The sequence below is a fragment of the Malurus melanocephalus genome, unplaced genomic scaffold (assembly GCF_030028575.1).
Source record: "Malurus melanocephalus ecotype Western Australia unplaced genomic scaffold, MMel_1.1 scaffold_220, whole genome shotgun sequence".
Taxonomy (NCBI): domain Eukaryota; kingdom Metazoa; phylum Chordata; class Aves; order Passeriformes; family Maluridae; genus Malurus; species Malurus melanocephalus.
In genome coordinates this window covers 754,545-776,656 of record NW_026623452.1, presented here as the reverse complement: position 1 = coordinate 776,656, position 22,112 = coordinate 754,545, and the positions used below count along the sequence as shown (strand labels likewise).

General features: G+C 43.4%; 1 protein-coding gene across 5 annotated transcripts in view; it reads left to right on the top strand.

Annotated features, from left to right (window-relative positions):
- Positions 1-22,112, top strand: part of YEATS2 (YEATS domain containing 2) — a 48,089-nt gene that overhangs the window by 12,258 nt on the left and 13,719 nt on the right. For 3 of the 5 annotated variants that reach the window (XM_057374248.1, XM_057374247.1, XM_057374251.1), the window contains 15 exons: positions 179-290; positions 1,698-1,742; positions 2,770-2,956; positions 4,640-4,879; positions 6,766-6,924; positions 9,219-9,322; positions 11,810-11,917; positions 12,968-13,141; positions 14,313-14,571; positions 15,323-15,484; positions 16,787-16,914; positions 17,265-17,420; positions 18,154-18,327; positions 19,081-19,279; positions 21,860-21,991. In XM_057374248.1, the coding sequence (XP_057230231.1) occupies positions 179-290; positions 1,698-1,742; positions 2,770-2,956; positions 4,640-4,879; positions 6,766-6,924; positions 9,219-9,322; positions 11,810-11,917; positions 12,968-13,141; positions 14,313-14,571; positions 15,323-15,484; positions 16,787-16,914; positions 17,265-17,420; positions 18,154-18,327; positions 19,081-19,279; positions 21,860-21,991 (2,339 nt within the window). The remainder of the gene's footprint in view (positions 1-178; positions 291-1,697; positions 1,743-2,769; positions 2,957-4,639; positions 4,880-6,765; positions 6,925-9,218; positions 9,323-11,809; positions 11,918-12,967; positions 13,142-14,312; positions 14,572-15,322; positions 15,485-16,786; positions 16,915-17,264; positions 17,421-18,153; positions 18,328-19,080; positions 19,280-21,859; positions 21,992-22,112) is intronic. The other 2 variants (XM_057374250.1, XM_057374249.1) reach the window with 2 other exon arrangements.

The window sequence follows — 22,112 nt, the reverse complement described above, 5'->3', positions numbered from 1 at the left end:
TCAGCTGTCCAAAGCCATAARATTCTCATTGCTGTGATTACACTGTCTCTGTGGTGAATAGCAGACCTGAAGATAGCTTTAGTTGTCAGCCAGAAAAACAGTCTTTGGCTTTCTGAAAGGGAGGGAGGTGAAAGCTATACCACTTCTGCATCCAAATGTAATCAYCATTTGTTTCCAGAGAACCTCCGTTTCACCTGACCAGGAGAGGCTGGGGAGAATTTCCAGTGAGAGTGCAGATACACTTCAAGGATAGCCAGAACAAAAGGATTGATATCATACACAATTTGAAGGTATTTGAACAAAATACTTTCTCTAAAGTCATTTAAATGAACTCTTTTGCATAACGTAGAAGAGGCGCTGCTTGTGTACGTGCTTTGCCTCTCTGTTATGAGTGTYCTACTGATTATTTTCACATGAATAGTTGAGCTGGAGAATTGAAATAGATCCAGGAAAGCCTCTTACTTTGGCTATATGGAATTGATGGAGTAGCAGGGAACCCAGCCTTGCAGCAGCTGGAGCTGAGTGTGTTCAGAGCAGCAGTGTTTACTGTTTTTTCCCTACAATTTGAGATTTTTATCATGTTTTCATTGGCTTTAACCTAACAGGGTGCTTCAGGGCTGTCTYTCTGCTGGTAAAGTGGCTGCCATGTCTGTTCTGTTCCTTCAGCACAGGCATGTATCAGCTAATGGTTATCTTTGTTGTTAGAGTGGGCAGGGAAGCTGAGATTCCCTATTCAGTCCATGTTCCCTTTGAAGAGAGCTCTATTTTCCAGCTCATTCACCCTGCAACACACAGGATTTACAGTATGCAGCAGTCCTGGAAAACTAGGCCATTGCTCGTTTTCCTTTTAATTAGTAGTCCCTGGCATTAGTGGACTTAAGTCCTGAGCTGGTTTAGTCTCCTGTTTCTTTGAGCAGCATTAGTTTTATTAGAACTCTGCCTGAATTAATGAATTTCATGCTAAACAAGATACCTCATTGCAACCCTAAATATAGACAGTAGAGGAGSTTGAAAATATTCCCCTGCAACTTGGGGACATTTAATGGAGATGGTGAGTAAAATATATTTGGGGAGAAATTATTAACACTGTGAAGGACAGTGCTCAGCCTCTGGAAGAAAACTGAGCCAGTCCATGACACGCAGGAGCTCAAATCAGCAAATCTTTKCTGTTCTCTTAGTGGGCCTGTGGCTGCTGTGAGGGTGTGTGAGTGAGTTGAGCCCTCTTCTGTGGCTGGCACCCCATGTGCCCCTGAGCTCTGGGATGTTATTCCTCTTTACCAGCTGATGGCTCACTGTGAACCATTACTTAATCAAAAACTGTAGTGTAAACATAGCCTTTGTGCTGGTCAGTTGAAAACTCAAGAGTTTTTCTCATTATTATTTCCTTATATTGACATCAGGAATAAAAAAAGGACACTGCTTGAGGACTCCTCTGAGATGGAAATATTCCTTCAACAATCTCATTTCATATAGCTTTTTTACTCCTTTGCACTTTCATTTGGGCCTTGGGTGATGGCTGGATTTTTTGCAGGAGAGAGGGCACTTRTCAGAGCCCACAGATTTCTGACCTTATAGCCTCAAAAAATTGGATGTGTTGTTGCTCAACTTACATAGTTTGAAACTTCTTTCAAACAACTGGTGTTGTAAATTCTAGCTATTGTATTGCTTTGCCCTGGCTAATGTATTGTCTTATCCAGCTGGACAGGACCTACACAGGCCTGCAGACTCTTGGCGCAGAAACGGTGAGTCCAAGGGTCGTGGGATGGATGATGTACTTTGGTTCCCTTAAGGATGTTTAAAAAAAAAAGATGCATGGGACCAAGCAAAGTCAGACCCATTTGATTTCACAATTTCTACAATGTAGATTTTGTTCTCTTGTTGAATGAAAGGATTATGACACCTTGTCACTATTCATGACAAAAGTAATATTTTCTCCTTCTTGGTTCAGGGGAGACTGTTTCCAGCTCTTCCTTCACAGAGAACTTGGCTTGTACTGCAGCTTTAAATTTTACTGCTTTGTGAAGCTTTTGGTACAAAATGTTCTGATTTGCGTTCTGATGTGCTGCAGAGCTTACACATAAYGAATTTAAGTTAAAGGGATCACCCAACTATCCTGCTGAGATTTTATGGGATATTAAGTACTTCTAAGTTTCTGTATCTGTCAAGATTCAGGACTTCAATAGAAAATGAACTCATATAAAATAAGTAAATTAATTAATAACCCAGATTTTGCTATATTCCTAAAGTTTTCTTGTATTTGTTTTCCCCTTGTACTGTAGTGAATGGAAATCTTTGTGGTGAAATCGCATTACTTCAGCTTTTCACTTTGTGGAGAAAACGTTAATGTGAAATGTCTACTGTGGTTAAAGAACACTTTTGAAGAGTAGATCATGTGGTGTGTTTCTCAAGGCCTTATCAGAAAAGGCAGGCTTCAGTTTTGTGCCTGTCCCTACAGGGGTATGCAGTCCTTGCTTTAGTGGGTTGCTTGGAGCTGAGCTCCATAATCCTTCCAGTGTTTACAGTTCAGATTTCCCCGTAGACTGAGACATGTGCTGTTTTACTGTGCAAGTTCAGTGTTGCTAGATTTTTGTCTTAGATRCTGCAGGACCTTTGGGAACTGTCCCTGAAATGAATGGAAATGTTATGTGGAGTTGGGGGAAACAAAGGGAGAGATTCTTAGGCATTAAAATAAAAAGGCATAAATAGTTTTGGGTTTTATATCTTTACCTAGCTACCAAATACTAATGTCCTTTGTCCTGTTTTTGGAAGGTAGTGGATGTGGAGCTGCACAGGCATTCTCTTGGTGAGGAGTATCTCTTCTCCCAGTCTTCAGACTCTGATCTTTCTGATGTTCCTACATCTTTATCATTGCCACTGAGTATCCCAGCACCAGTCAAAGCTTCTTCACCAATTAAACAGTTGCRGGACTCCAGCCCAGATGCTTCTGTGGACAAAGGTAAAGCAATGGGTGTCAGTGAAATTCAAGTTCTTGCTGCTTTGGCTCTCCTGGATACTTCCTCTTGCTGTTATGCCTTAAAGGTTGCCAGTGCTACCTGCTTGTTTCTCACCCCAGATCATATTTTCCCTAATGTGCTCTGAAATGTAATTCAGAAATTTTTGTAGATTGTTTTGTTTTGGAGTTTGGTKTGATTTTGTTTGGGTTTTTTTATCTGAAGTTTGTTGAGCAGGTTCTGTTTTGCTAAAATGTGGATAAAGGGCAACAGAAGATGCATTTGCATGAAAGGTGGTTGAAAAAAACTTGTTTTGGCTTTGGCAGACTATTTTCAGAGAGGTTTTTAGGTTTGGAATGTTTTGAGGACTGTGTACATCTAAGGAATTGGTCTAGTGGTGTGTTCAGTTATATGTGTTAATGCCTAACATGAGCTGACTGTGAGGGAACAAAAATCCCTTTGTAACTGTAGTTACTGCACTGTTGAGAATAGAGACTGAACAAGTCATGTGTGTGTCTGAGGGATGATGCCATCTCTGCCATCGTCAGGGTCTCATTCTCCCCTTCCCCTGTAAGATCAGGAGAGGCAGGGCCCATTGCAKTGGGGCAGCAGCTGAGGCCTTTGGGTCACTTGGATTGYCYGRAGYAGGCAGTGATGGCCCCATGGGTGCWCTGCTAGGATTTGTAGTTTGTGTGATGTGGGAAGAGCTGTGCCTCTGGGAGCATTCAGCTTTGTTTTCTGGAACACACAGTGTCAAGGCTTCCACAACAGACCTTGGTTAACTGGGCTGAGATACAAGTGTGTGTGTTACAGTTTACATTCTTTAGTGTGAGAAACCTTCCGGACACAGCAATGTTATATTTCAATATAGTGTCAGATGCAGCATGGTCTGCTGCTTTTCTTGATTTATACCAACGCTCCTGTGTTCAAGGAGTGGCTGTAAGCTGTGGTGCCATGCATGGTTGTGCTTCCTGGTAGGCACTGTGGTGCCACTTGTGGTGTTCAGGCTCAGCAAAAAGAATGTCTGCTGTTTAAGTGTGGTCTTTTCTTGTGAGCTGAAAAGGACAGATTTTAAATACACAGGTTTTTTATTCCAGCAGGAATATTTGTAGCATCTTTATGTGAGCARTGCTACAGCCAACAGGAAGGAAGTAAACCTACCTCCTTCTTACACTGATAGGCAGTGGCTTCTCTCAGCAGCTCCAGGTTAACTGATCTCCTTCTACCCAAATAAAGCCTGGCTCAAAAGGCAGTCATTGGTCTCCTTTAGCTCTTACTCCAAAAAATGCACTGCGAGATTCTCTGCGAAGGAGATTCATTCAACCTTAATCTTGTGAAGCCCTAACCAAGGATACTTGGAACTATCAGTAGCTTTTGGTCAGWGGAAGGGGGCATTCCAAGAAAATGTGTAACAAGTGGCTGATCACTGGCCACAGCTGAATAGGCTGTGAATTGCTTCATTTTTTTCTTCTTGTCCAACAGATCCAATAGGCCTGTGTAGGAACAATCCCCTACCTCACTTTCTCCCCGCTCAACTCTTCCCACCAATTGCTTTTCCTTCCTTCTTTCCGTCCTTCCTTCAAGAGTGTGTTTGTCATACCTGAGTGATGTTTATGTAGAGAAGCACAGTAAGGAATTAGACATGTCAGCCTAAGAACTATTTCTGTTCTTTTCCCTGTTTTAATCAGGATTCTCTGGGAATGCTGAAACCGAAAGACATGCCGCGTTTTATTCCCTGCCATCCTCGATAGAGCGGACTCCCACCAAGTTAGCCACACAGAAAGTTGCCTTTGGCTCTCATGGAAATTCAGCCTTTCAACCCATTGCAGCTAGCTGTAAAATAGTGCCTCAAGGTCAGAGTCCAAGCCCTGCAGAGTCACCAGGAAAATCCTTCCAGCCTATCACCATGAGTTGCAAGATTGTATCAGGTGAATGTTAGTTTACTTACCCAAGTGCCTCCCCCTGGAAAACAAGAGTGAACCAGTTGGACTTGTCTTTCCCTTGATTTTCTGCCAATCTTTGAACATCAGACAGTAGGAAACTCTAGAAGAAGGAGCTAAGCACACTTCTTAATGTTCAAGGGAAAAAATACAAGTGTGAAATTCTTTCACAACAGGTCAGAAGTAGGGTGACAGGTGTTCTCTCCCTGTTCTTGAATGCTTTTAAGTATGAAATAGATAGTCTTGAAATGGACTGCTGCCCACAGAAAGGCCCAGGCAAGGACAAATCTTCCATGTGGAATATTTTTGTGTGGGAAKAGGCCATTCTTCTCCCTCCTGCTTTCAGATAGCTGGGATGGATTAAGAAGTATTTTTTTTCTTGATTACTGGGCAAATGATTTGTTTTAACCTTGTAGACTCAAATAGATCCTCTTGTGCTTGCCATATTGYATCAAACGGAGCAGCTTTGGACTTTGTCTTCCAAAAGTCCACCTTGTGTTGGAYTAAATTGCCAGCTGGCTGCAGTGAGCAATGTGACAGCTTCTGAACCAAACACGGCCAAGGTGCTGCTTTGCTCATTTGRGACTTGTGGTCCCTTCCCTGCCTGGGTGTGATGCCAGCTAGTGGGTGATGTTTTACATCAGAAAGTGTTAATTTACAGCTCACCATGGCACTTGCTGTGAAGCTGCAAGATGACCTGTGGCAGCTCTTAATTTTCTGGTGTTCAGGGTAGAGAGGATGAAGCACCAGCTATCAGTATGTGTGATTTCTGGTGATCTGCTCCTAGATAATTTTCTTAAAGTGTGTCTAGTTTGTTGTTTTGTTTAGATTTTGTTGTTTTGGAGCTTTTTAAAATTAAATTTCAATATTGTTCCTTGACATCTTGAAACTGTACTTTGGTTGATTTACACCTGAACCTGTGTCAAGCTTTATTCATCCTTTATAAGCTCTTCTCTTGATCTTCTTTCCCTCAAGCTTCCTAGAAAGTAGGAACTATAGGGCCCATCCTATCTTCCCTAAAGTCTTTGGACTGTTCTTTGTTGATCTTTGCTGTTTAAATGTTTCCCTGCTAAATAGTTTTCCAAGTTTCTGCTGTCTGCTGAGAAAGGTTCCCCTTTCAGATTTCAAAGCAGTTTATAAGATGTGGGGATTTTATTTGATGAACATTTATGTTCTGATTCAATTGTCAGTAACTGCCAAGAAAGTAGATTAGCAGGCAGGTGAAGCTAGGTGCTTGCTGCTGTCTCTTCTGTGATCACTTTCTTGCCTGTCCTTTTCTCTGAACTTCTTGTTTACCTCTACATGGAGCTTTTTTCTTCTCTAGTTTCTCTGTCTCCTGGCCATGTTACCCAGAAGTTGCATATTTGACAGATTGATTTCAAGGGTTTCTGCTGTAGTGAGAGCAGTGAAGGGACCCGGGCGTTTGTGCTTCCCGAGGCTGTTCCACACAGAATTTTTAGGGGATCTCCTGGGGTCCCACTCTGAATGCCTGTACCCTGGGCTGTACAAGGGAAAGAGAGCTCAACTCTCTTTGTTCATCTCCCTGGGTGCACTGGTCTTGGCAGTGAGAAAGGTGTAGGTAAATTCCTCAGGATTCAGGGATAGACCAGATGGCTTCTCAAGTTCCTTTTGAGCCCTGCTTGTCCTGGTAGGCAGAGCATGTCCAGGGTAGCTATGAGCTGTAGTGCTTTGTGTCTTTTCCTTTCCTTCTGTCTCCTCTTTCCTTCTCCAAGTCCTGTGACTTCACACAGGCTGGGAAATGCATCCTCAAAAAATGTTCCTTCTCTAAGCCATTTTCAAAAGTACTGCTATTGCCATGTTTTTGTGTTCTGACAACATTTAAAAGCTAGAAGCATTGGACTTTTTTTCTTAAGGTTCTCCAATATCGACCCCTAGTCCATCTCCACTACCTCGTACCCCAACGTCCACTCCGGTGCACATGAAGCAAGGCTCTGCTAGCTCAGTCATTAATAATCCATATATCATTGTGGACAAGCCTGGACAGACGGTTGGAGCAGCAGCCACAAGCACAGGTGTGTAGWGTGATCACAGAAGGCAGTGGCTTAGTCTTACCCATTTGTTCTCCCTTTAGAATGATGTAAATAACAGGAGCATTTCAGCTGGTGAAGATGGAATGTATTCAGCAGAGAAAGAGGAAGGTGTTGGTTTGCACAGCTGGTGTGAGGGTATCTCAGACTTGAGCTTAACTTCCTTTAAAAAATAGCACAGTGTAAAGCCAAATAGAGTTCACAGACATGTCTTCAAAGAGCCTGTTCTTTTCAGGTGAAAAGGGAAGGGGGGAAAGTGATTTAGATGGTGTTGCACATATTTAGACAGAAAGGGTGCACAGGTGGTGGCATGGATGTGACAAAGAGCCTGGAGAGGTTGCAGTGACTGAGAGGCTGCAGCTCAGTCTTAGGTCCCAGTGTGGGGCACAGCAGATGTGTTGAAATCCATAGAYCCTGGTTACCAGGAGAACCACTATGCTGGATTTTGTTATTGCTCTCAGCTTCTACCTGCTTCAATTCCAGCTGGTTTGGATTCCTCTAACTGGATTCCCTCAGTGGTGATGAAAGGTTGGGGCCATGGGGAGGGCTGAATTGGAGGACACAGGTGATGGGTGGAGGAGTCAGTCAGTAATCTATGTGTTGGGGCTGGAGGAAAGGTCCCTCAGAACTCRTTTATTTGTTGTGATATATGGCCAGGAACTGCTGTGTGTTTTAAAACTTGTTTGTGCGTCTGTGTGCTTCCCAGCATTTCAGCAGGATGCCCACGGCCAAGTGAGGGAGTGCAGCATCCATGGAACACAAACTGCTGGGTGTGGTTGGAAAGCACAAAAATGCTTTTAACTAATAGTTCCTCCCTTTATCTGAGGGAACACAGCTGTCATGTTCATTTTAGCTTCATCACAGAGGGAATTGSTAGGAATTGTGTAGCTGTATCTGAACTTTTTTAAGTATGTTTTGGGTATGAGTGAAGCTGTTCCTCCGGGAGAGTTTGAATGATTGGGTTTTTTTTTTTTTTGGTTGGGTAGTTTCTACCTCTTGTTTTCTGTTTCTTCTTTACCTCCAGCCTGACTGTCTACTCTGCCTAAGTGGTTTAACATAGTTTGGGTAACTTTTGGGTCCTTCTAGTAGAGGTTTGTACATAGAGGATGGGATGTGTAGATGCACCAGACCATATGGACATACAAGTGTTAGTGCAGTTATTGTTAAAGCTGCAGTTTCCCACCACAATCAATATCTAAGTACAGAGTGTCCCTGGCAGGGACTGCCTGCTGCCTCTCTGTCCGTGCACTCCTGTGCCTCCCATATATTCTGCACAAGTCAGATAAGAAAATAGATACCCTTCCCTTCCCAAACAACTTTGTGAGAGAGCCTTATCACCAGACCCTGTGCAAGCGARCAAGAGGGTCTGTGGAACTCACTTTTTGCAATAGCAGCCAGGCTGGATTGAGCATAATGTGTGTTATAGACAAAATCACTGGGGCACTTTTGGTAAGGCTTGTATTGAGTTAGATCTTCCTGCTCTCTGAAAACCAGCCTTCCCAAAGCCCTTATTCTCAGAAATGGCTGCTCAGTCCAAACTTATGTGTGGATTGTAATACAACTATATGAGAGACTGGTTTTTTGCTTTCATGTGTGTAATCCATGGCTTTGGAGTCTCTTGAACAAACAAAACTGACAAACCAGCCCAAGAGCAGCAGTAACAAGACTGCTGAGGAGCAGTCTTGTGTGCACAAACTGATAATGCAGGGTAAGTTTTCCACTGARCTCCCATCCATCTTGGGGGTCAGGAGAGTGCTGTGGCACATGTGTCAGTCTGTTATCTGTGCAGGAGCATCTGCCACAGAGGACCCTATGCCTTCATTCATTGTTTCTGTTTATTCCTTTACCTTCCTCACTGTCTCTTTCCTTTTCTGGCCTTCCTTTCCCTTCCCTCTCCAAGCTTTCCTCCATGCAGTGYCCATGTGTGGGTTCAGAGGGCTTCCAGGCAGCGGAGGACTTTGCATCTGCAACAGCAAGTTCTGTCTCAATTTCACATATTGGCACACACAGCTGTATTCTCAGCCACCCAGGAAGGTGCCTGACCATTTGCTTGCAGCACACAGAGCTCTGGGTGGAGAGTACCTTCTCTGGGGAGTGGTTTCTGCAGGTGGAAATTCGGTGGTGGATTTATTTTGTGCCCATGGCAGTTCCTGCTGATGCACCTCATGGAGAATGCAGTTGAAATGAAATGCCTTGTTCCTTGTTAGAAGAGGTTTCATGTATGCAGTGGCCCTGCTCCCAGCCCTCACCCASCATCTGCTTTATTTCCTGCTGTGCAGGGAGCCCGACCAGCAAACTGAGCAGTGTCTGTCAGGCCTCTCACGGGACTGGATCTCCTGTGTCAAAGACCCATGGGAGCAGTTTTGTCACCTCAGCTGTCAAGGTAATGTTCTCATTAGGTGTGTACTTTCCATTTAAAGTCCAGCTTCCTATTAAATGGGGCTTTTTAGTGTTAAAAATTCTGCACTTCAGGCAAGTTCCTTAGATTGGCATTTCATGTGAAGGTTTTCTGTGTCTAACAGATGGAGCCATATGAGAACATGGTGGTTATACAAGATGATAGTGTCACTTCATGCAGCCCTGATTAGGCTTGCCTACATATCTGTTCAAGGCACTGCTCTTTTACTTTTCCGCAAGGAAATTCATGGAGGGCAGAACTCCCAAAAATGTTGTAGCTTTCAAAAAAGCTCTTCTGTAGCTGACTTTGATCTTTATCACTTTGTTAGTCACAGTGTGATTAAACCAGAGGTGCCTACCTCAAAGCCTTCAAAGGAAGCTTCTGTTCGTTATTTTTGTACAGCAGCTGTTCTCAGCAGCCTGAAAATAACTCATGTAGKGGTTTTACAACTGCCTGCATTTAGAAAAATGTTTGTGTAAACAGTGGAGTAACATTTGGATGCATAAACAAACAGCAATAAATACAGTTCGTGCTTCTGATCTGCAAAGCCCAAAAGGTACAGAGCTGAACTGTCTCCCATAAAATCTCTCCCACATCTTGTGCTAGGAATGATATTTCTGGCAGGGAAGTGGCGTCAGCAAGGCTCTGAAAGCAGCTGGTGGGTGTGCTGCTGCAAGCAGGAGCGTTTCCCTGTCTCCAAGCCACAGTATTAACGCAGGATATGRTGGGGGAAGGCTTGCCAGTCAGCCTGCAGAGAGCAAATCACTTCACATTTGGACCTGAGATGCTTCCTATGTCTGTTAGGGAAAAACGTGTTGCGGATTGGTGTCTAAAGCAGTTAAGTTTGAAGTAGCATTTTAAGTGTCAGGTGTGCAGCTAGCTAATTAGCTTTTAAAAGCCTGCCTGCTCAGATGGATTTCACTTAACTGTGTTGAAAATCATGCATTATTCTTTATTTTTCACTGATTTGGGACAGTTCTTTCTGAAAAGTTTTCAATGAGTCAAAGTAGGCACACATCCTTAGAAGCAGCTGAATTCTGTTTTTCCAGGGCAAAGTTAAAAATGGAAGATATTTAAAAAAAAAATCGTACTTTTGTAAACAGAAATGTAATTTGATTTATGTCTTCTGCTTGGTGGAAAAGCTGTAATTTCATGATTTCTTTGAAGAGTGTATCTGACAGTTCAGTGGGATATTAGAGCTTGTGCATAACACTTYCCATCTCTTCAATGTGTGCTGGTTTTCTGTATTTGTTTAAATGATTTCAGGCTGCGTTTCTCCAGCCACTCTCAAATGCAGCTGCTGTTGAGAGGACAGGTTATGCCTCAGGCCTTGTCTTCACACCTCCCATTTGCTACCATTTGTGCAGCAATGTGGTGAACYAGAGCAGACAACTAACCTGCTTGAAAACCATTGTTTCCAGCCATGTGTTTCAGTAYAGAGAAGATGCCAGGGGTTGGAGGGCCTAATTTCTGGTCATGGTCCAACCCAAGAATGGGCCAAGTGATTGTGAAACCATGGCTTTGGGGTTCACTTTGATTGTAAAAAAGAGCAATTATACTGTAACAAGCTCCCTCAAAGGCACTTGACTTGACTTCTCTGCTGGCCTCAGATCCAGAAGTGCCAGGTGCATGATTCTGCGGGTGTGGAAATGTTTTTTTACTCAATTTAGTTACATAACTTTGTTTCTTCCAAATGGTGAGTTTTGTCTGGAAGGACTGTGAGCTACTGCATCGTTCCAGCTAGTGAAGAGCAGTAATTCCTCTGAGAGAAGAATTTTCCCCTCCATAACTTGTTTCTTCTTACACTGTCTTCTCTCTCTGAGATTGTGTATAGAATCACAAAATGACTGAGGTTGGTAGAGACCTCTGGAGATCAACCACTCCAACTCAAAGCAGGATCATGTAGAGTAGGTTCCTTGGGAATGTGTCCAGTTGTGTTTTGAGTATCTTCAAGGCTGAAGAGTCCACAGCCTTTCTGAGCAACCTGTTATTCTGATCATCATCAGTAACAAGGCTTTCCTTATAATTTCCTGTATTTCAATGTGTGCCCATTGATTCTGTCCTTTCATTAGATACTATTGAGTGTTGTCTGGCTRGACTTTCATTACACCTTCCCAGCAGGTATTTGTATGCATTGATGAGGTGCCCCCTCAGCCTCTTTGAATTTTAAGTAAAATGCTTTTGTATAAAAAATTGATCAGAAAACACAAATAGGTATTTTTGCCTGTGTATGAGATGATAAGAAACAGTTGCTGCTATTGGAGATCTAACTTTCCAAATTAAATTTGCTTTATGAGTTATTTTAAGTTAGACTCCTTTTACCCAAGTGTTGACTGATTTTGGAAAAGTGTTACTTGCACAGGTAATTTGGCCTGCCCAAATGGTCCATGCTGCCCTTTATTAGCAGTTACTTGTGTTATTTCCTTTATTGGACATTCCACTGATTTTTGCACCACGTCTTCTTATTTGCAGCAGGAGGATTCTCTTTTTGCCACCATGCCACCCCTTTGTCCCATTGGGAGTCATTCCAAGGTGCAAAGCCCCAAATCGGTCACTGGAGGACTTGGAGCTTTTACAAAGGTATTCCTCCTGGCTTTTGTGCTGGGACAGGCAGCCCAGTAGTGTCATTTCATGCTGATTTGTGCCACAAACCATGCAACTCAAGTGCCTGTAAAACTCCTACTGGAACCAGTGTATCTTGCTGCTAAGGKCTCTGTAGTATCTCTCAAAAATGTGTCTTGTTTTCTTTTCTTTCCCTGTAGCTCTGCTGTACCTGTGATCTTTCTTTTTATCACTTCTCCCATCCTTTCTGTTTTTTTCTTTTTGAATCACTGTTGTGTTCAGGCTGATAYTTTAAAAGCTATTTTTAATGGGATRCAGTAGAAGTAAACTGCAATAGATCTATCAGGAGCTTCTTAAAAACTGATAACAGTGATTTCTGAAGCTCAGATGTTGCTGCTTCTGACTATATTTCCTTAAATATTGCACATGGAATTTAAAGTTGTTTCTGGCAATGTTAGGTGATCCAARTAAAAGGTGGAAGAATGCTTCCTACCAGTTACAGTACCTACAACAATCTAATATTAAAAAATAGTCCCCAAAACAGCCTTTTTTGTGTTGCTGCCCTCAGGCATTAGGTGTAGGGCTGTCCCAGGGAAGTAGAAAGCATACACAGAAGAGAATGTATATATATCAGCTATAATGATATACTGTGTCTATWGCTGTTGGTTGTAATGTTGCAGGATAGAAATAAAAACCAAGTTCTGAACTGGAAGTTGCTTGTGAATTTGGAACTTTAGTGTTGTGGCTCCGTGCCGAGATGCAGGGTCTGAAGAAGCCAGGGCTGGCCAGGTCCCTTGTCGGTGTGACTGGTACTTGTAACACCACCAGCAACTGCTGTGACTGTAATTTCTATGARCACCTCTCAAATGTGGACTGCTTTGTAACTACAGACACCACTCCATCTGCTGTGTGTTGGGAGCAGCCCTGAGTTAGAGAGTTCCCATCATGCTGAGCACCACATCCGAGTTCAGACTGTGCCTGCCCTTCCCTGCACACAGGCTGCTCCACGAGCTGTCTTTGTGGTTGAAGGTGTTTGCTTTCCTTACTGCTCTTCTCCCTATTGCCAAGGTGATCATCAAGCAGGAGCCTGGGGAGCTGCCGCAGCAGGCGGCGGTGCCGGCGGCGGGCACAGCGGCACAGCCCTCGGTGCAGCAGTACGTCACCGTCAAGGGCAGCCACATGCTGGCCCTGTCACCACAGAAACCCATCGTGAGCACCGGCGAGGGGACGGTGCAGTCCAAGGTACGGGGTACCTGGGGTCTCTGGTGTGCTGGGAGCTGCCTTGTGGTGTTACTGCAACYCCTGGTGCTTCTGCCAGGGGAGCAGGGTTGTTTCTGCCTCGCTCCCGTGGATTCCTGGTTTCCTGGATGCAGAGTGGCTCATGTCGTGCTTCCATGTAGGCCTTGGGAAGAAAGCAGGCTGAGCAGGCACTGTTGCATTTTGTTGTATACAGGAACATGTCCCACTTCTGTCCAAGCCATTGCAACAATGGGGTGGAGGTGCTTTTGAGCTGTCAACCCAGAAGGCTGGCTGCCACCGTCCAGGGCTGAAACTCATTCAGGGCTTTCCATAAGGGGARGGGGATGCTTTCCTAGGAATGCAAGTCTGCAACACAAGAGAACAGGATAAATAGGGAGTGGGATGGAGGCTGAGCCAGAACTAGCATTAGGTGAAAGCAGTCCTACTTGAGTGGCAACTCAAGCATTTTACTGCAGGAGTCATGCCAATGCAGTCCTGCTTTGACAGGAGTGACACAGCTTCTGAGAAGGCACAGTGCAGTGACAAGATGACAGATGTGTCAGAAGTTGTCTCATTCTTGCCACTTTCCATTGTGGACAGAACCAAGTGGCATGCCAAGCATTAGAGATTACATACAGAACTTTCACATTTGCATAAGTAATTACTTCTTTGCATTTGCAACATTTCCTTGTTCTTTTTGCTGCATTTCTTGCCTGTTTGAGCAAGTATGCAAGAAGTCATGTTTCACTGCAGTTATCATTAACACATAAAATTGAAGCACTTTGTGGATTCTGCTTTGAGGCTGTAGTTTTCCCAGGGAATCTGTTCCCATGAATGTGTTGAAAYTGAATTTCTGCATCTCTTTAATTCACCAAGGCAAGCTTTATCTTCAGCTGGAATTAAGCCATTGCTTATAAATCAGAAAGAAAAGGAATTGCCTTGTGATTTGAATGAACTTAATCTTTTGTGGGTACGCTGAGATCCTGATTGTGTTTAACAGTTTATYGTTTTACTTGGGTTTGGCCTCTTGCCGATTTAATTTTGTTCCTGAATGAAGAGCTTCTCTACGTGACCAGGCACATCYGGTGCTGTCTGGAGATGGAGCTTGTGTACCAGCTAGGATTCCCACGATGGCTCTGGCCAGCAGTCACCATCCCTTCCTTGTTTGTTGCAGGTTGTTGGYGTCCCAGTTGGTTCTGCGTTGCAGTCGACAGTGAAACAAGCAGTGGCAATAAGTGGTGGCCAGATACTCGTGGCCAAGTCCAGCTCCTCGGTAGCAAAGGCTGTGGGTTCAAAGCAGGTTGTGACTCAAGGTGTAGCCAAAGCCATCGTGAGTGGAGGTGGAGGGACAATTGTTGCTCAGCCCGTGCAGACTATAACGAAGGCACAAGTTTCTTCCACAGGGGCTCAGAAAAGTACATCTCAAGGCTCAGGTAGAGTAATTTTACACCTTGTTTATAGCTCATGATGGGTAGACTTTGAGGGTCTATAATGATTTATTCAACTGTGTGTGGTTGAAAAACTTGCAAATCAGTAGAGAGCTCTGTAGAAAAATTCAGGCTGACTGASATTAATGATAAAGAAAATGTTAATTCATTCTATGTAAGAGGGAGGAGGGAACACAAGTGCTTTAAAACATGCAGTGTTCTGGAAGTGGAGATTGGATAGATATTGTGGAATGTGCAGGAGACCTAGCAGGCTTTCATGGAGCCAGGTCTCACATTTTTGCCTGGCACTGTGGTCCTTTCCCCATAAGTCCAGCCAACCAGAGCCGAAGTGTCCCAGTTTCATCCCCACATCTTCCCCAGTGCATACCGGCACAGGAGTATGGGCAGAAGCACCCTGTCTGCATCTGCACACAGATGCTTTAGCTGAACACACCAGCTGTGCTCTGGGCTCTTGTAAAGCTGTTGTGTGGTGCCTGGGCTGGGGCAAGCCTGCAGACCCCATGGCTGTGCTGCTTTGGCCTGCAGCCAGGAGTGGAACTGCACGCAGAGAGATTTTTTCCAGACCTATTAAAAAAAGTGTCTGTGCATCACTGGTGGAGTTAATCTGCGGTTAGATCAGCTAAGTAGGGATTACTGAGGGCTAGTTGCATGTCACTGAGTACTTCATCCTGTGCAGATTTCAGTGCATACTACTTTCTGCAAGCAGCTGTTTATTTCTTTTTTTTTCTCTTTCTAGTGATGGCTACACTGCAGTTACCAGCCACCAACCTGGCAAACTTGGCAAATTTACCACCAGGCACCAAGCTGTACCTCACCACCAACAGCAAGAACCCCTCTGGGAAAGGAAAACTGCTGCTGATACCCCAAGGAGCCATACTGCGAGCCACAAATAATGCTAGTTAGTCTTGCAGGGAAATCTAATGAGTTAAATAATGTAATCACTGCATAATTAATATGTCTGACATTTTTGCTATAGAGCATCCTGGTGCTGTGGAAATCAGTAATGCGATAGGGTTTTTTTTTTTACAACGACCCATATGTGGTGCTTTTTAAGGCTGAGGTCTCACAGGTGGCTTTTGTTTTCAATGAAACTGCTTTTCATGCAGTGCTCTCAAGGCAGAAACATTTTTTGTTAATAAGCCTGTGAATGGAACTCCCAGTGAAATACCTGGGAATGGAACTCCCAGTGAAATACCTGGAAATGGAACTCTCAGTAAAATACCTGGAGAACAACCCAGCCTGTTGAGCTAGTCCAGTGGTTGAGGCTTTGTTTGCAGTGTGCTGCTGCTGTAGGAAAGGAGTACTGCAGGCTTTGGACTGTGTAGATAAAAGGATTTGTCATGAGTCTTTCCCTGAACACCAGGAGCTGTTCTTGAGACTGGGATGAAGCTGGATTGGGTGTAAAATTGTTGTTCCCAATTCTGATTTGGCCTGCCTGAGGTACTACTAAGTGTAATATAAGGCTGTAAATACCAGCAACAGCAATAGAAAGCTATTTGTCACTTAGAAAGCCATATCACTGAAAAAGTAGATCCTCTTGCTGAAGGTATTTTTGGGATGTAGAACTTGTCATGGGAGCCCCATTGCTGGARATTTAGAGAGGCAGCTACAACTTTGGCAGCAAGGAAGAGCAAATACTTGTGATGTTTATGACAGAGCCATGAGTATTTTTTTTACCCTTGTTTCTTAGTGAGAGACTGCAAAAATTGCTGTTCAGGCTGTTCTTTCTGGAGACAGAACAATATCAAAATGTCCCTGCAACTTACCGTTGCTTGGTATCCATGATCTATTATTCTGTTTACAAAATTGCATTGACAGCCAATGAAAGTAAAATTCAGAAGCCAGAGGGATTCAGAGTGTTTCTAGAGCTTTTGCTGCAGATCCATAATGTGCAAAAGAGTAATTTTCTGTKGAACAGCATTTTCATTTGATAGAAAATTCAAAACAGCCTGAATTGAGCTTTGCTTGCCCACCAGTCCTCCTTATTTCCCCAATAATTCCTCTTATTCATGGCATTTGTTGAGCTGTAAGAGAGCACAGCAGCACAGCTGAACTCTTCTTCACTGAATAATAATGTTATTTGGCTGCAAAACACGTGGCACCAAATGTCTTGCGAAGTCTTTTCAATTATATCCAGGGATGCTTTAGCAGCTGACACTGTCTGATTACCAAAGGGTCAAACCTTTTCCTCTGTTTACAGGTCTTCAGTCTGGTTCTTCTACGAATAGTGGAGGAGGAGGAGGAGGAGGAGGAGGAACACAAAGCACAAGCAGTAACTTGTCGCAGCACCTCACCTATACATCCTACATCCTGAAGCAGACACCCCAGGTCAGTGGCACAAGCATCTCAGTTGAAGCACATTGACATTTCAGGCTGTAGTAGTGTTAGGTGGATGTGGTTCTGTAGGATGTGAAACGTTCTCAGACTCTGGTGTCTGGGTCTTCCTTGCCTTTTTTCCTGCTCTGCTTCCATCAGAAAGTGTTCTGTAGCAAGAAGGCTGTATCCACATTAGTGCAAGAGCATCCAGTCTAATGAGCAGTGCCTTGTTTCAGAAGATGAAATGTTGTGGAAATGTTTGTACAGMCACAAGCTTTTATCTGTTATTGACCCTGCTACATTTCTGTTGACTCATAACTGTGTTTCAATGTGCTGACCTCCCTGATTTGTTTCTGGAGCAGGGCACCTTTCTGGTTGGCCAGCCTTCACCTCAGAGCTCTGGGAAGCAGCTGACTCCAGCATCAGTTGTTCAGGGCAGTGTAGGAGTTGGAGCATCTTCCACACAAGGACAAGCCCTAAAAGTGATAACTGGACAGAAAACAGCTCTGTTTACACAGGTGATGGGCAAGTGATGTGTTTCTCTCTTACTAGTTTTGTCAGATAAAGTATAGAAACCACGGCWACACATTATTGAGAGCTTTTCCTTTTACAGTTATTTGGTTTGATGTGGGTTTTTGTACAATTGTGGTGCTGGCTGTATCATGAAGAGGAAAGCACACAAAGGCTTACTTTCATCAGACTACAGATAGGCAGTTTTATTTCTCTACTCAAAGGGGCTCAGCTTGCAATCTGTGTGAGCTTGGGKTGCTGCATTGTAAATGGACTCTAGGATTTCTTAGTGAAACGGAATTGGAAAAGTGAATAGAGTCAGGTGCAAAGATGTGCTTAAATATTTGAGCCTTAGAAATGGGTCACCTGCTAAAGCTCTTTAAAATCTTTGGATTTGGTACCCCTCAAAGGCCCTTCTTTTAAAAACTACCAAGTAGTCCCTATGAAACTCAAATGCCCCAAGAATACTTGTAATCGGTTATCCAAAATTCAAGATTGATAGACATATATTTGCAAAGTCAACACTTAGATGAAGTTTGATTCCTGAGTTGATAATTTTCCTCCAGCAATTATTACCAGAATTTGATTTTTCAAAAGGATTTTGAAAATATTTTCTAGTAATATAAAAAGCATTTGTCTTGTTTGTTTTCTTGTTGTTGTTCTGTTTTGATTTGGTTTTTAAAAATCATTTTAAACCCAAACAAATAAATTGTTTTCCTTATGCTACATTCTTTCTCAAAGGCTGCATCTGGTGGACAGACATCACTGGTGAAAATATCAGACGGGTCTATAAAATCAGTGCCTGCCTCATCCCAGCTCTCCAAACCTGGCACCACCGTGCTGCGAGTGTCAGGAGGTGTCATCACCACGGCTGCTGCTCCTGCCATGGCCCTCCCCACAAATGGGGTGGCTCAGGTGAGAAACAGCACTGCCAGTATTCTGTAAGGCAGTATTTGCACTCTTGCCATGACAATCCCAGGAAAGGACCTGTACTGCTTTACCCACCTGTACTGCTTTTCCCCCGAGTCAGCTTGCTGGTGGATCTGCTCTCCCTTGCACCCACCAGCAGTGAGCAGACTGGAGGTACTCCTGAAGTCACAGGCCCTGCACAGTGCTCAGTGTCCAGCCTGCTGTCAGCAGGTGTTGGAGGCTGGGAGCTCCTCCTGGGTCCTGGCTSTGTTCAGAGGATGTCACTGTCATCCTGCCAGGGGAGCTGTAAGAGTGCAGCCTTGGAAGGAGRTGGTTTGGCATAGAGGGAGGCAGGATGCAAAACTTTTGCATTCCTAAAGTGAATGCTCTTGTCAGTGGATGCAGCCATGTATCCAACTAATACAGGTTATCTACCTGTAGTGGAGCTGCAATTCATTGAGAGAGGAGGAGGCAGCAAAATGAAGTGTGTCATTGACTCTGAGCCTGTTTCTGTTAGCCCCTAATCTGTGCCTCCTAAATGCCTGTGGAGAGCTGATGCCATGTTGCCACAGCCTCTGTTCTACACATGCCATCATTGCCTGTGGGCTTTTGGATATGAGCTTGAGAACCTCTTGCTTCCTAATGACTGAAAGATAAATACTTGGTTTTGTTACTTTAAGATATCACCTCATTGTGTTTATTGTTGAATCACCTGTGAGATCAAAAGGATTTTATTATCCCTCTCTGYTTCTTATGCAGCAAGCAGATAATGCAGGTTCCAGTTCATCATCTTCTGGAACTCCTGCAGCAAAGACATCTGGACAACAGCACCAAATCTSTGTAAGCCAGAGCCAATCTACTTCATCAGTGGTGAATAAAACTGCGACTTCCACAGTTGTAAGTGTTGCTTCCTTGATGACTACAGCAACGCCTGTGACGGGAAAAGCTACAGTATCAGGTATTAAACTCCCTTCACRCCTTTCCCAGAGAAAGTTAGAATCCAGGTGTGAGTTCTTTGGATGTCTTCATTGTAAATGGAAGAATATAGAGTCACTTGCATTTGTGAGTTTGTAAAAGTCATGCTTTCTAAAACAACTTGTTAGCATAACTTTTGCCTTAGTCAAGGAAATTTCTAATTAATTTGGCATCCTTTTGGCCTTTTGACTGTATCTGTTACAAATAACAGCACAAGTCACCTTTTGGTTTTGGAGAGGGGTTTTAGTTTTCATATCAGGGTGTCACTGGAAGATGCATTCTGCCTATCAGCACAGTTTCCACACTGAGTGGGGAAATYATCAAGATTCCAGCAGTACTACAGACTTGATTAGTTTGTGAAACTCCATTATACMCAGAGAAGTTGCATGATCAGAATTTGTCTCTGAGGCTTTGCATCTGCTCCGTTTGGATTGAAACGGAGAGAGGTGTTGATTAGAGGGAAATGAAGCCTTTGAAGTCAAAATCCATTAAGTACAGTGAAGGAGGCTGGATCTGGATGTTTCAAGTTAATATAAAAAATAATAAAGAGTAACTGCCCTTATGTGKAGGGGAGTTCTCCTTATTTACTTTTATTGTATTGCAGCATCTTTTGTATCAGGGAGAGCAAATACAGCAGGTTTGAGTTATGGGTTAAAATTGGAAAGTTTTGTTTAGATTTATTTACCTGCTGTCATGTTCTGTTCACTTGAAGTGGCTTCTTATGAARTGAAGGCAGAGGAAAAATACAGAAAAGAGAACATAAGTGACACTAAGCTCATCTGACAGTGTCTTTTTGAAACAGGTCTTCTTGTTTCCTCTCTACTCAGACTTTTAAACTTCTCCTTTCTCATGGGTATATTTTACCCAGAGCTTGCAAATAAACAACATCRACTTCTAAAACTGACAGAATCCTGCAGGAAGCAGTTCAGTATTTTTCTCTTTGCAAAGAAAGCAGCCAGGTGGGTTTTTTTTTTTAGGAAATAAGCCATACTGAATAGCTTTCASATTAGAACTCCCATTTAGGTGAGAGAATGCTGATTTTGTTTTGGGGTTGTTTTTTAACCTGAGGCACTGACTTCATCATGGGAAACTCTTTTCTTYGAGAATCTCAAAAGAAGCAGTGGCTATAAAGCATGTTATTTCAATATAATAACAAACAAAACTGTTAAAAATCCAAACATTTGTGTTTTTAAAGACAATCTTTTGAGAAGGATTTCAAATTTTCCCTTGTTTCATATCAAGCAGTGTCTCCCACCTACCAGGCTGATAGAGTTTTTTGAAAAGATCCCTTGTTACCAGCCTTGCTGTTGGATCCCTTGCTGTTCTGACACATCCTAGTGCATCCTAAGTATGTCCCACACAAAGGAATGGGGAGCACTAGGTGAGCCTTCTTGCCTGGAGGTGAAAACCTAACTGACCAGTGCTGGCATCCTTAAAAACCAAGACATCTTCACCAGACCTTGCATGTCGAGTACTTGGAATGCAGCTGTGTTTCAGCACTACTGCTACTACTACTGTTAATAATAATATAAAGAAAATGGAAACTTAATGTCAAAACTAATCATGAGTACAGAATTGCYGTGGTGAAACTAAGTTTATTGTTGTCAATGTTTTAAAATAGAAGCCTGCTAAATTTCCACAATCTGAAGAAAAGTTAGCTACAGGTTGAATACAGTTACATGAAAGATAGCCAGTTTACTGCTAGAAAGAATGGACATAGACCCAAATCACACTGTTGGAGTGCTGGCTGGGGTGGCTTGGGCTGTCATCACCAGGAGAGGAGAGAGATGGCAGATTGCTGATGAGTATTCCCCACCCATGGGACTATGGCACAGCTTGGAGTTGTGCTGATTTTTCTCGAAGTTAGTGAGTGCTGCCATGGATAATGCTGTTCATATCTGAATGTTCTGCTTGTTCTTCTGGCCTTGACTAAAACCAGGGATTTAGTTCAGTCTCCAGTTTAATATTCTTCATAATTTGATTAGCCATCCTTATGGATGTGTTCTGTGCATATTGCAAAAAGCCAGAGCATTCAGTTCAGGTATGGCTTGTCCCATAGTTGGAGYAGGGTTGATTGTGCTTTCCTGACTGCAGTGAATGCTGCTAAGCTGAACTGCAGAGGTGTGAGTGGCCCTGGGATACCTCCCTGAGAGCAGCTGTGTGAGTACAACAGAGCTGTAGTTCACTGGCTTAYCACAGCCTTGAGCACAAGGTCTGCTTCTGACAAGAGTGTTTTACTCTGCTGAGCCTGCTTCAGTTGAAAGGTTTGTTACATCAACTTTTGCTTAAGATTCCTTAGGTGATTAGGAGATTTGCTTTACAACTCGGCGAGTGCTGTGCAGCATGTAACAGTGTGCACACTGCGGTGCAGCGCTGCAGTGTTTGAGCCATCACTCGTGTCAGTGACAACWCGTCCTGACAGTTCACCCAACTGTGGCTTGTTAAGAGGATGGCAGTGCTAGGTTACATGCCATCCTGCTTCAAGGAGAAAGAGAGAAAAGTAGCTGGAGATAAACTAACTGGTGTGTTTTATTTAACATTTTGTCTTCCGTTCTTCTTGCAGGGTTGCTAAAAATCCACTCAAATCAGTCTAGTCCACAGCAGGCTGTTCTGACAGTTCCCAGCCAGCTTAAACAGCTCGGTGTAAACACAGCTTCTGGAGGTGTTCAGACAATACTCATGCCTATGAACAAAGGTAAAGGGCAGAGGAGGATGACAGATGATGTTTGAAAATCTCCTTTGACACAGGGTAGCACTTGGTCACTGTTGSCATACATGGTCCAAAGTAGAGATAGAAGAAATTGTAGCAAGGAATT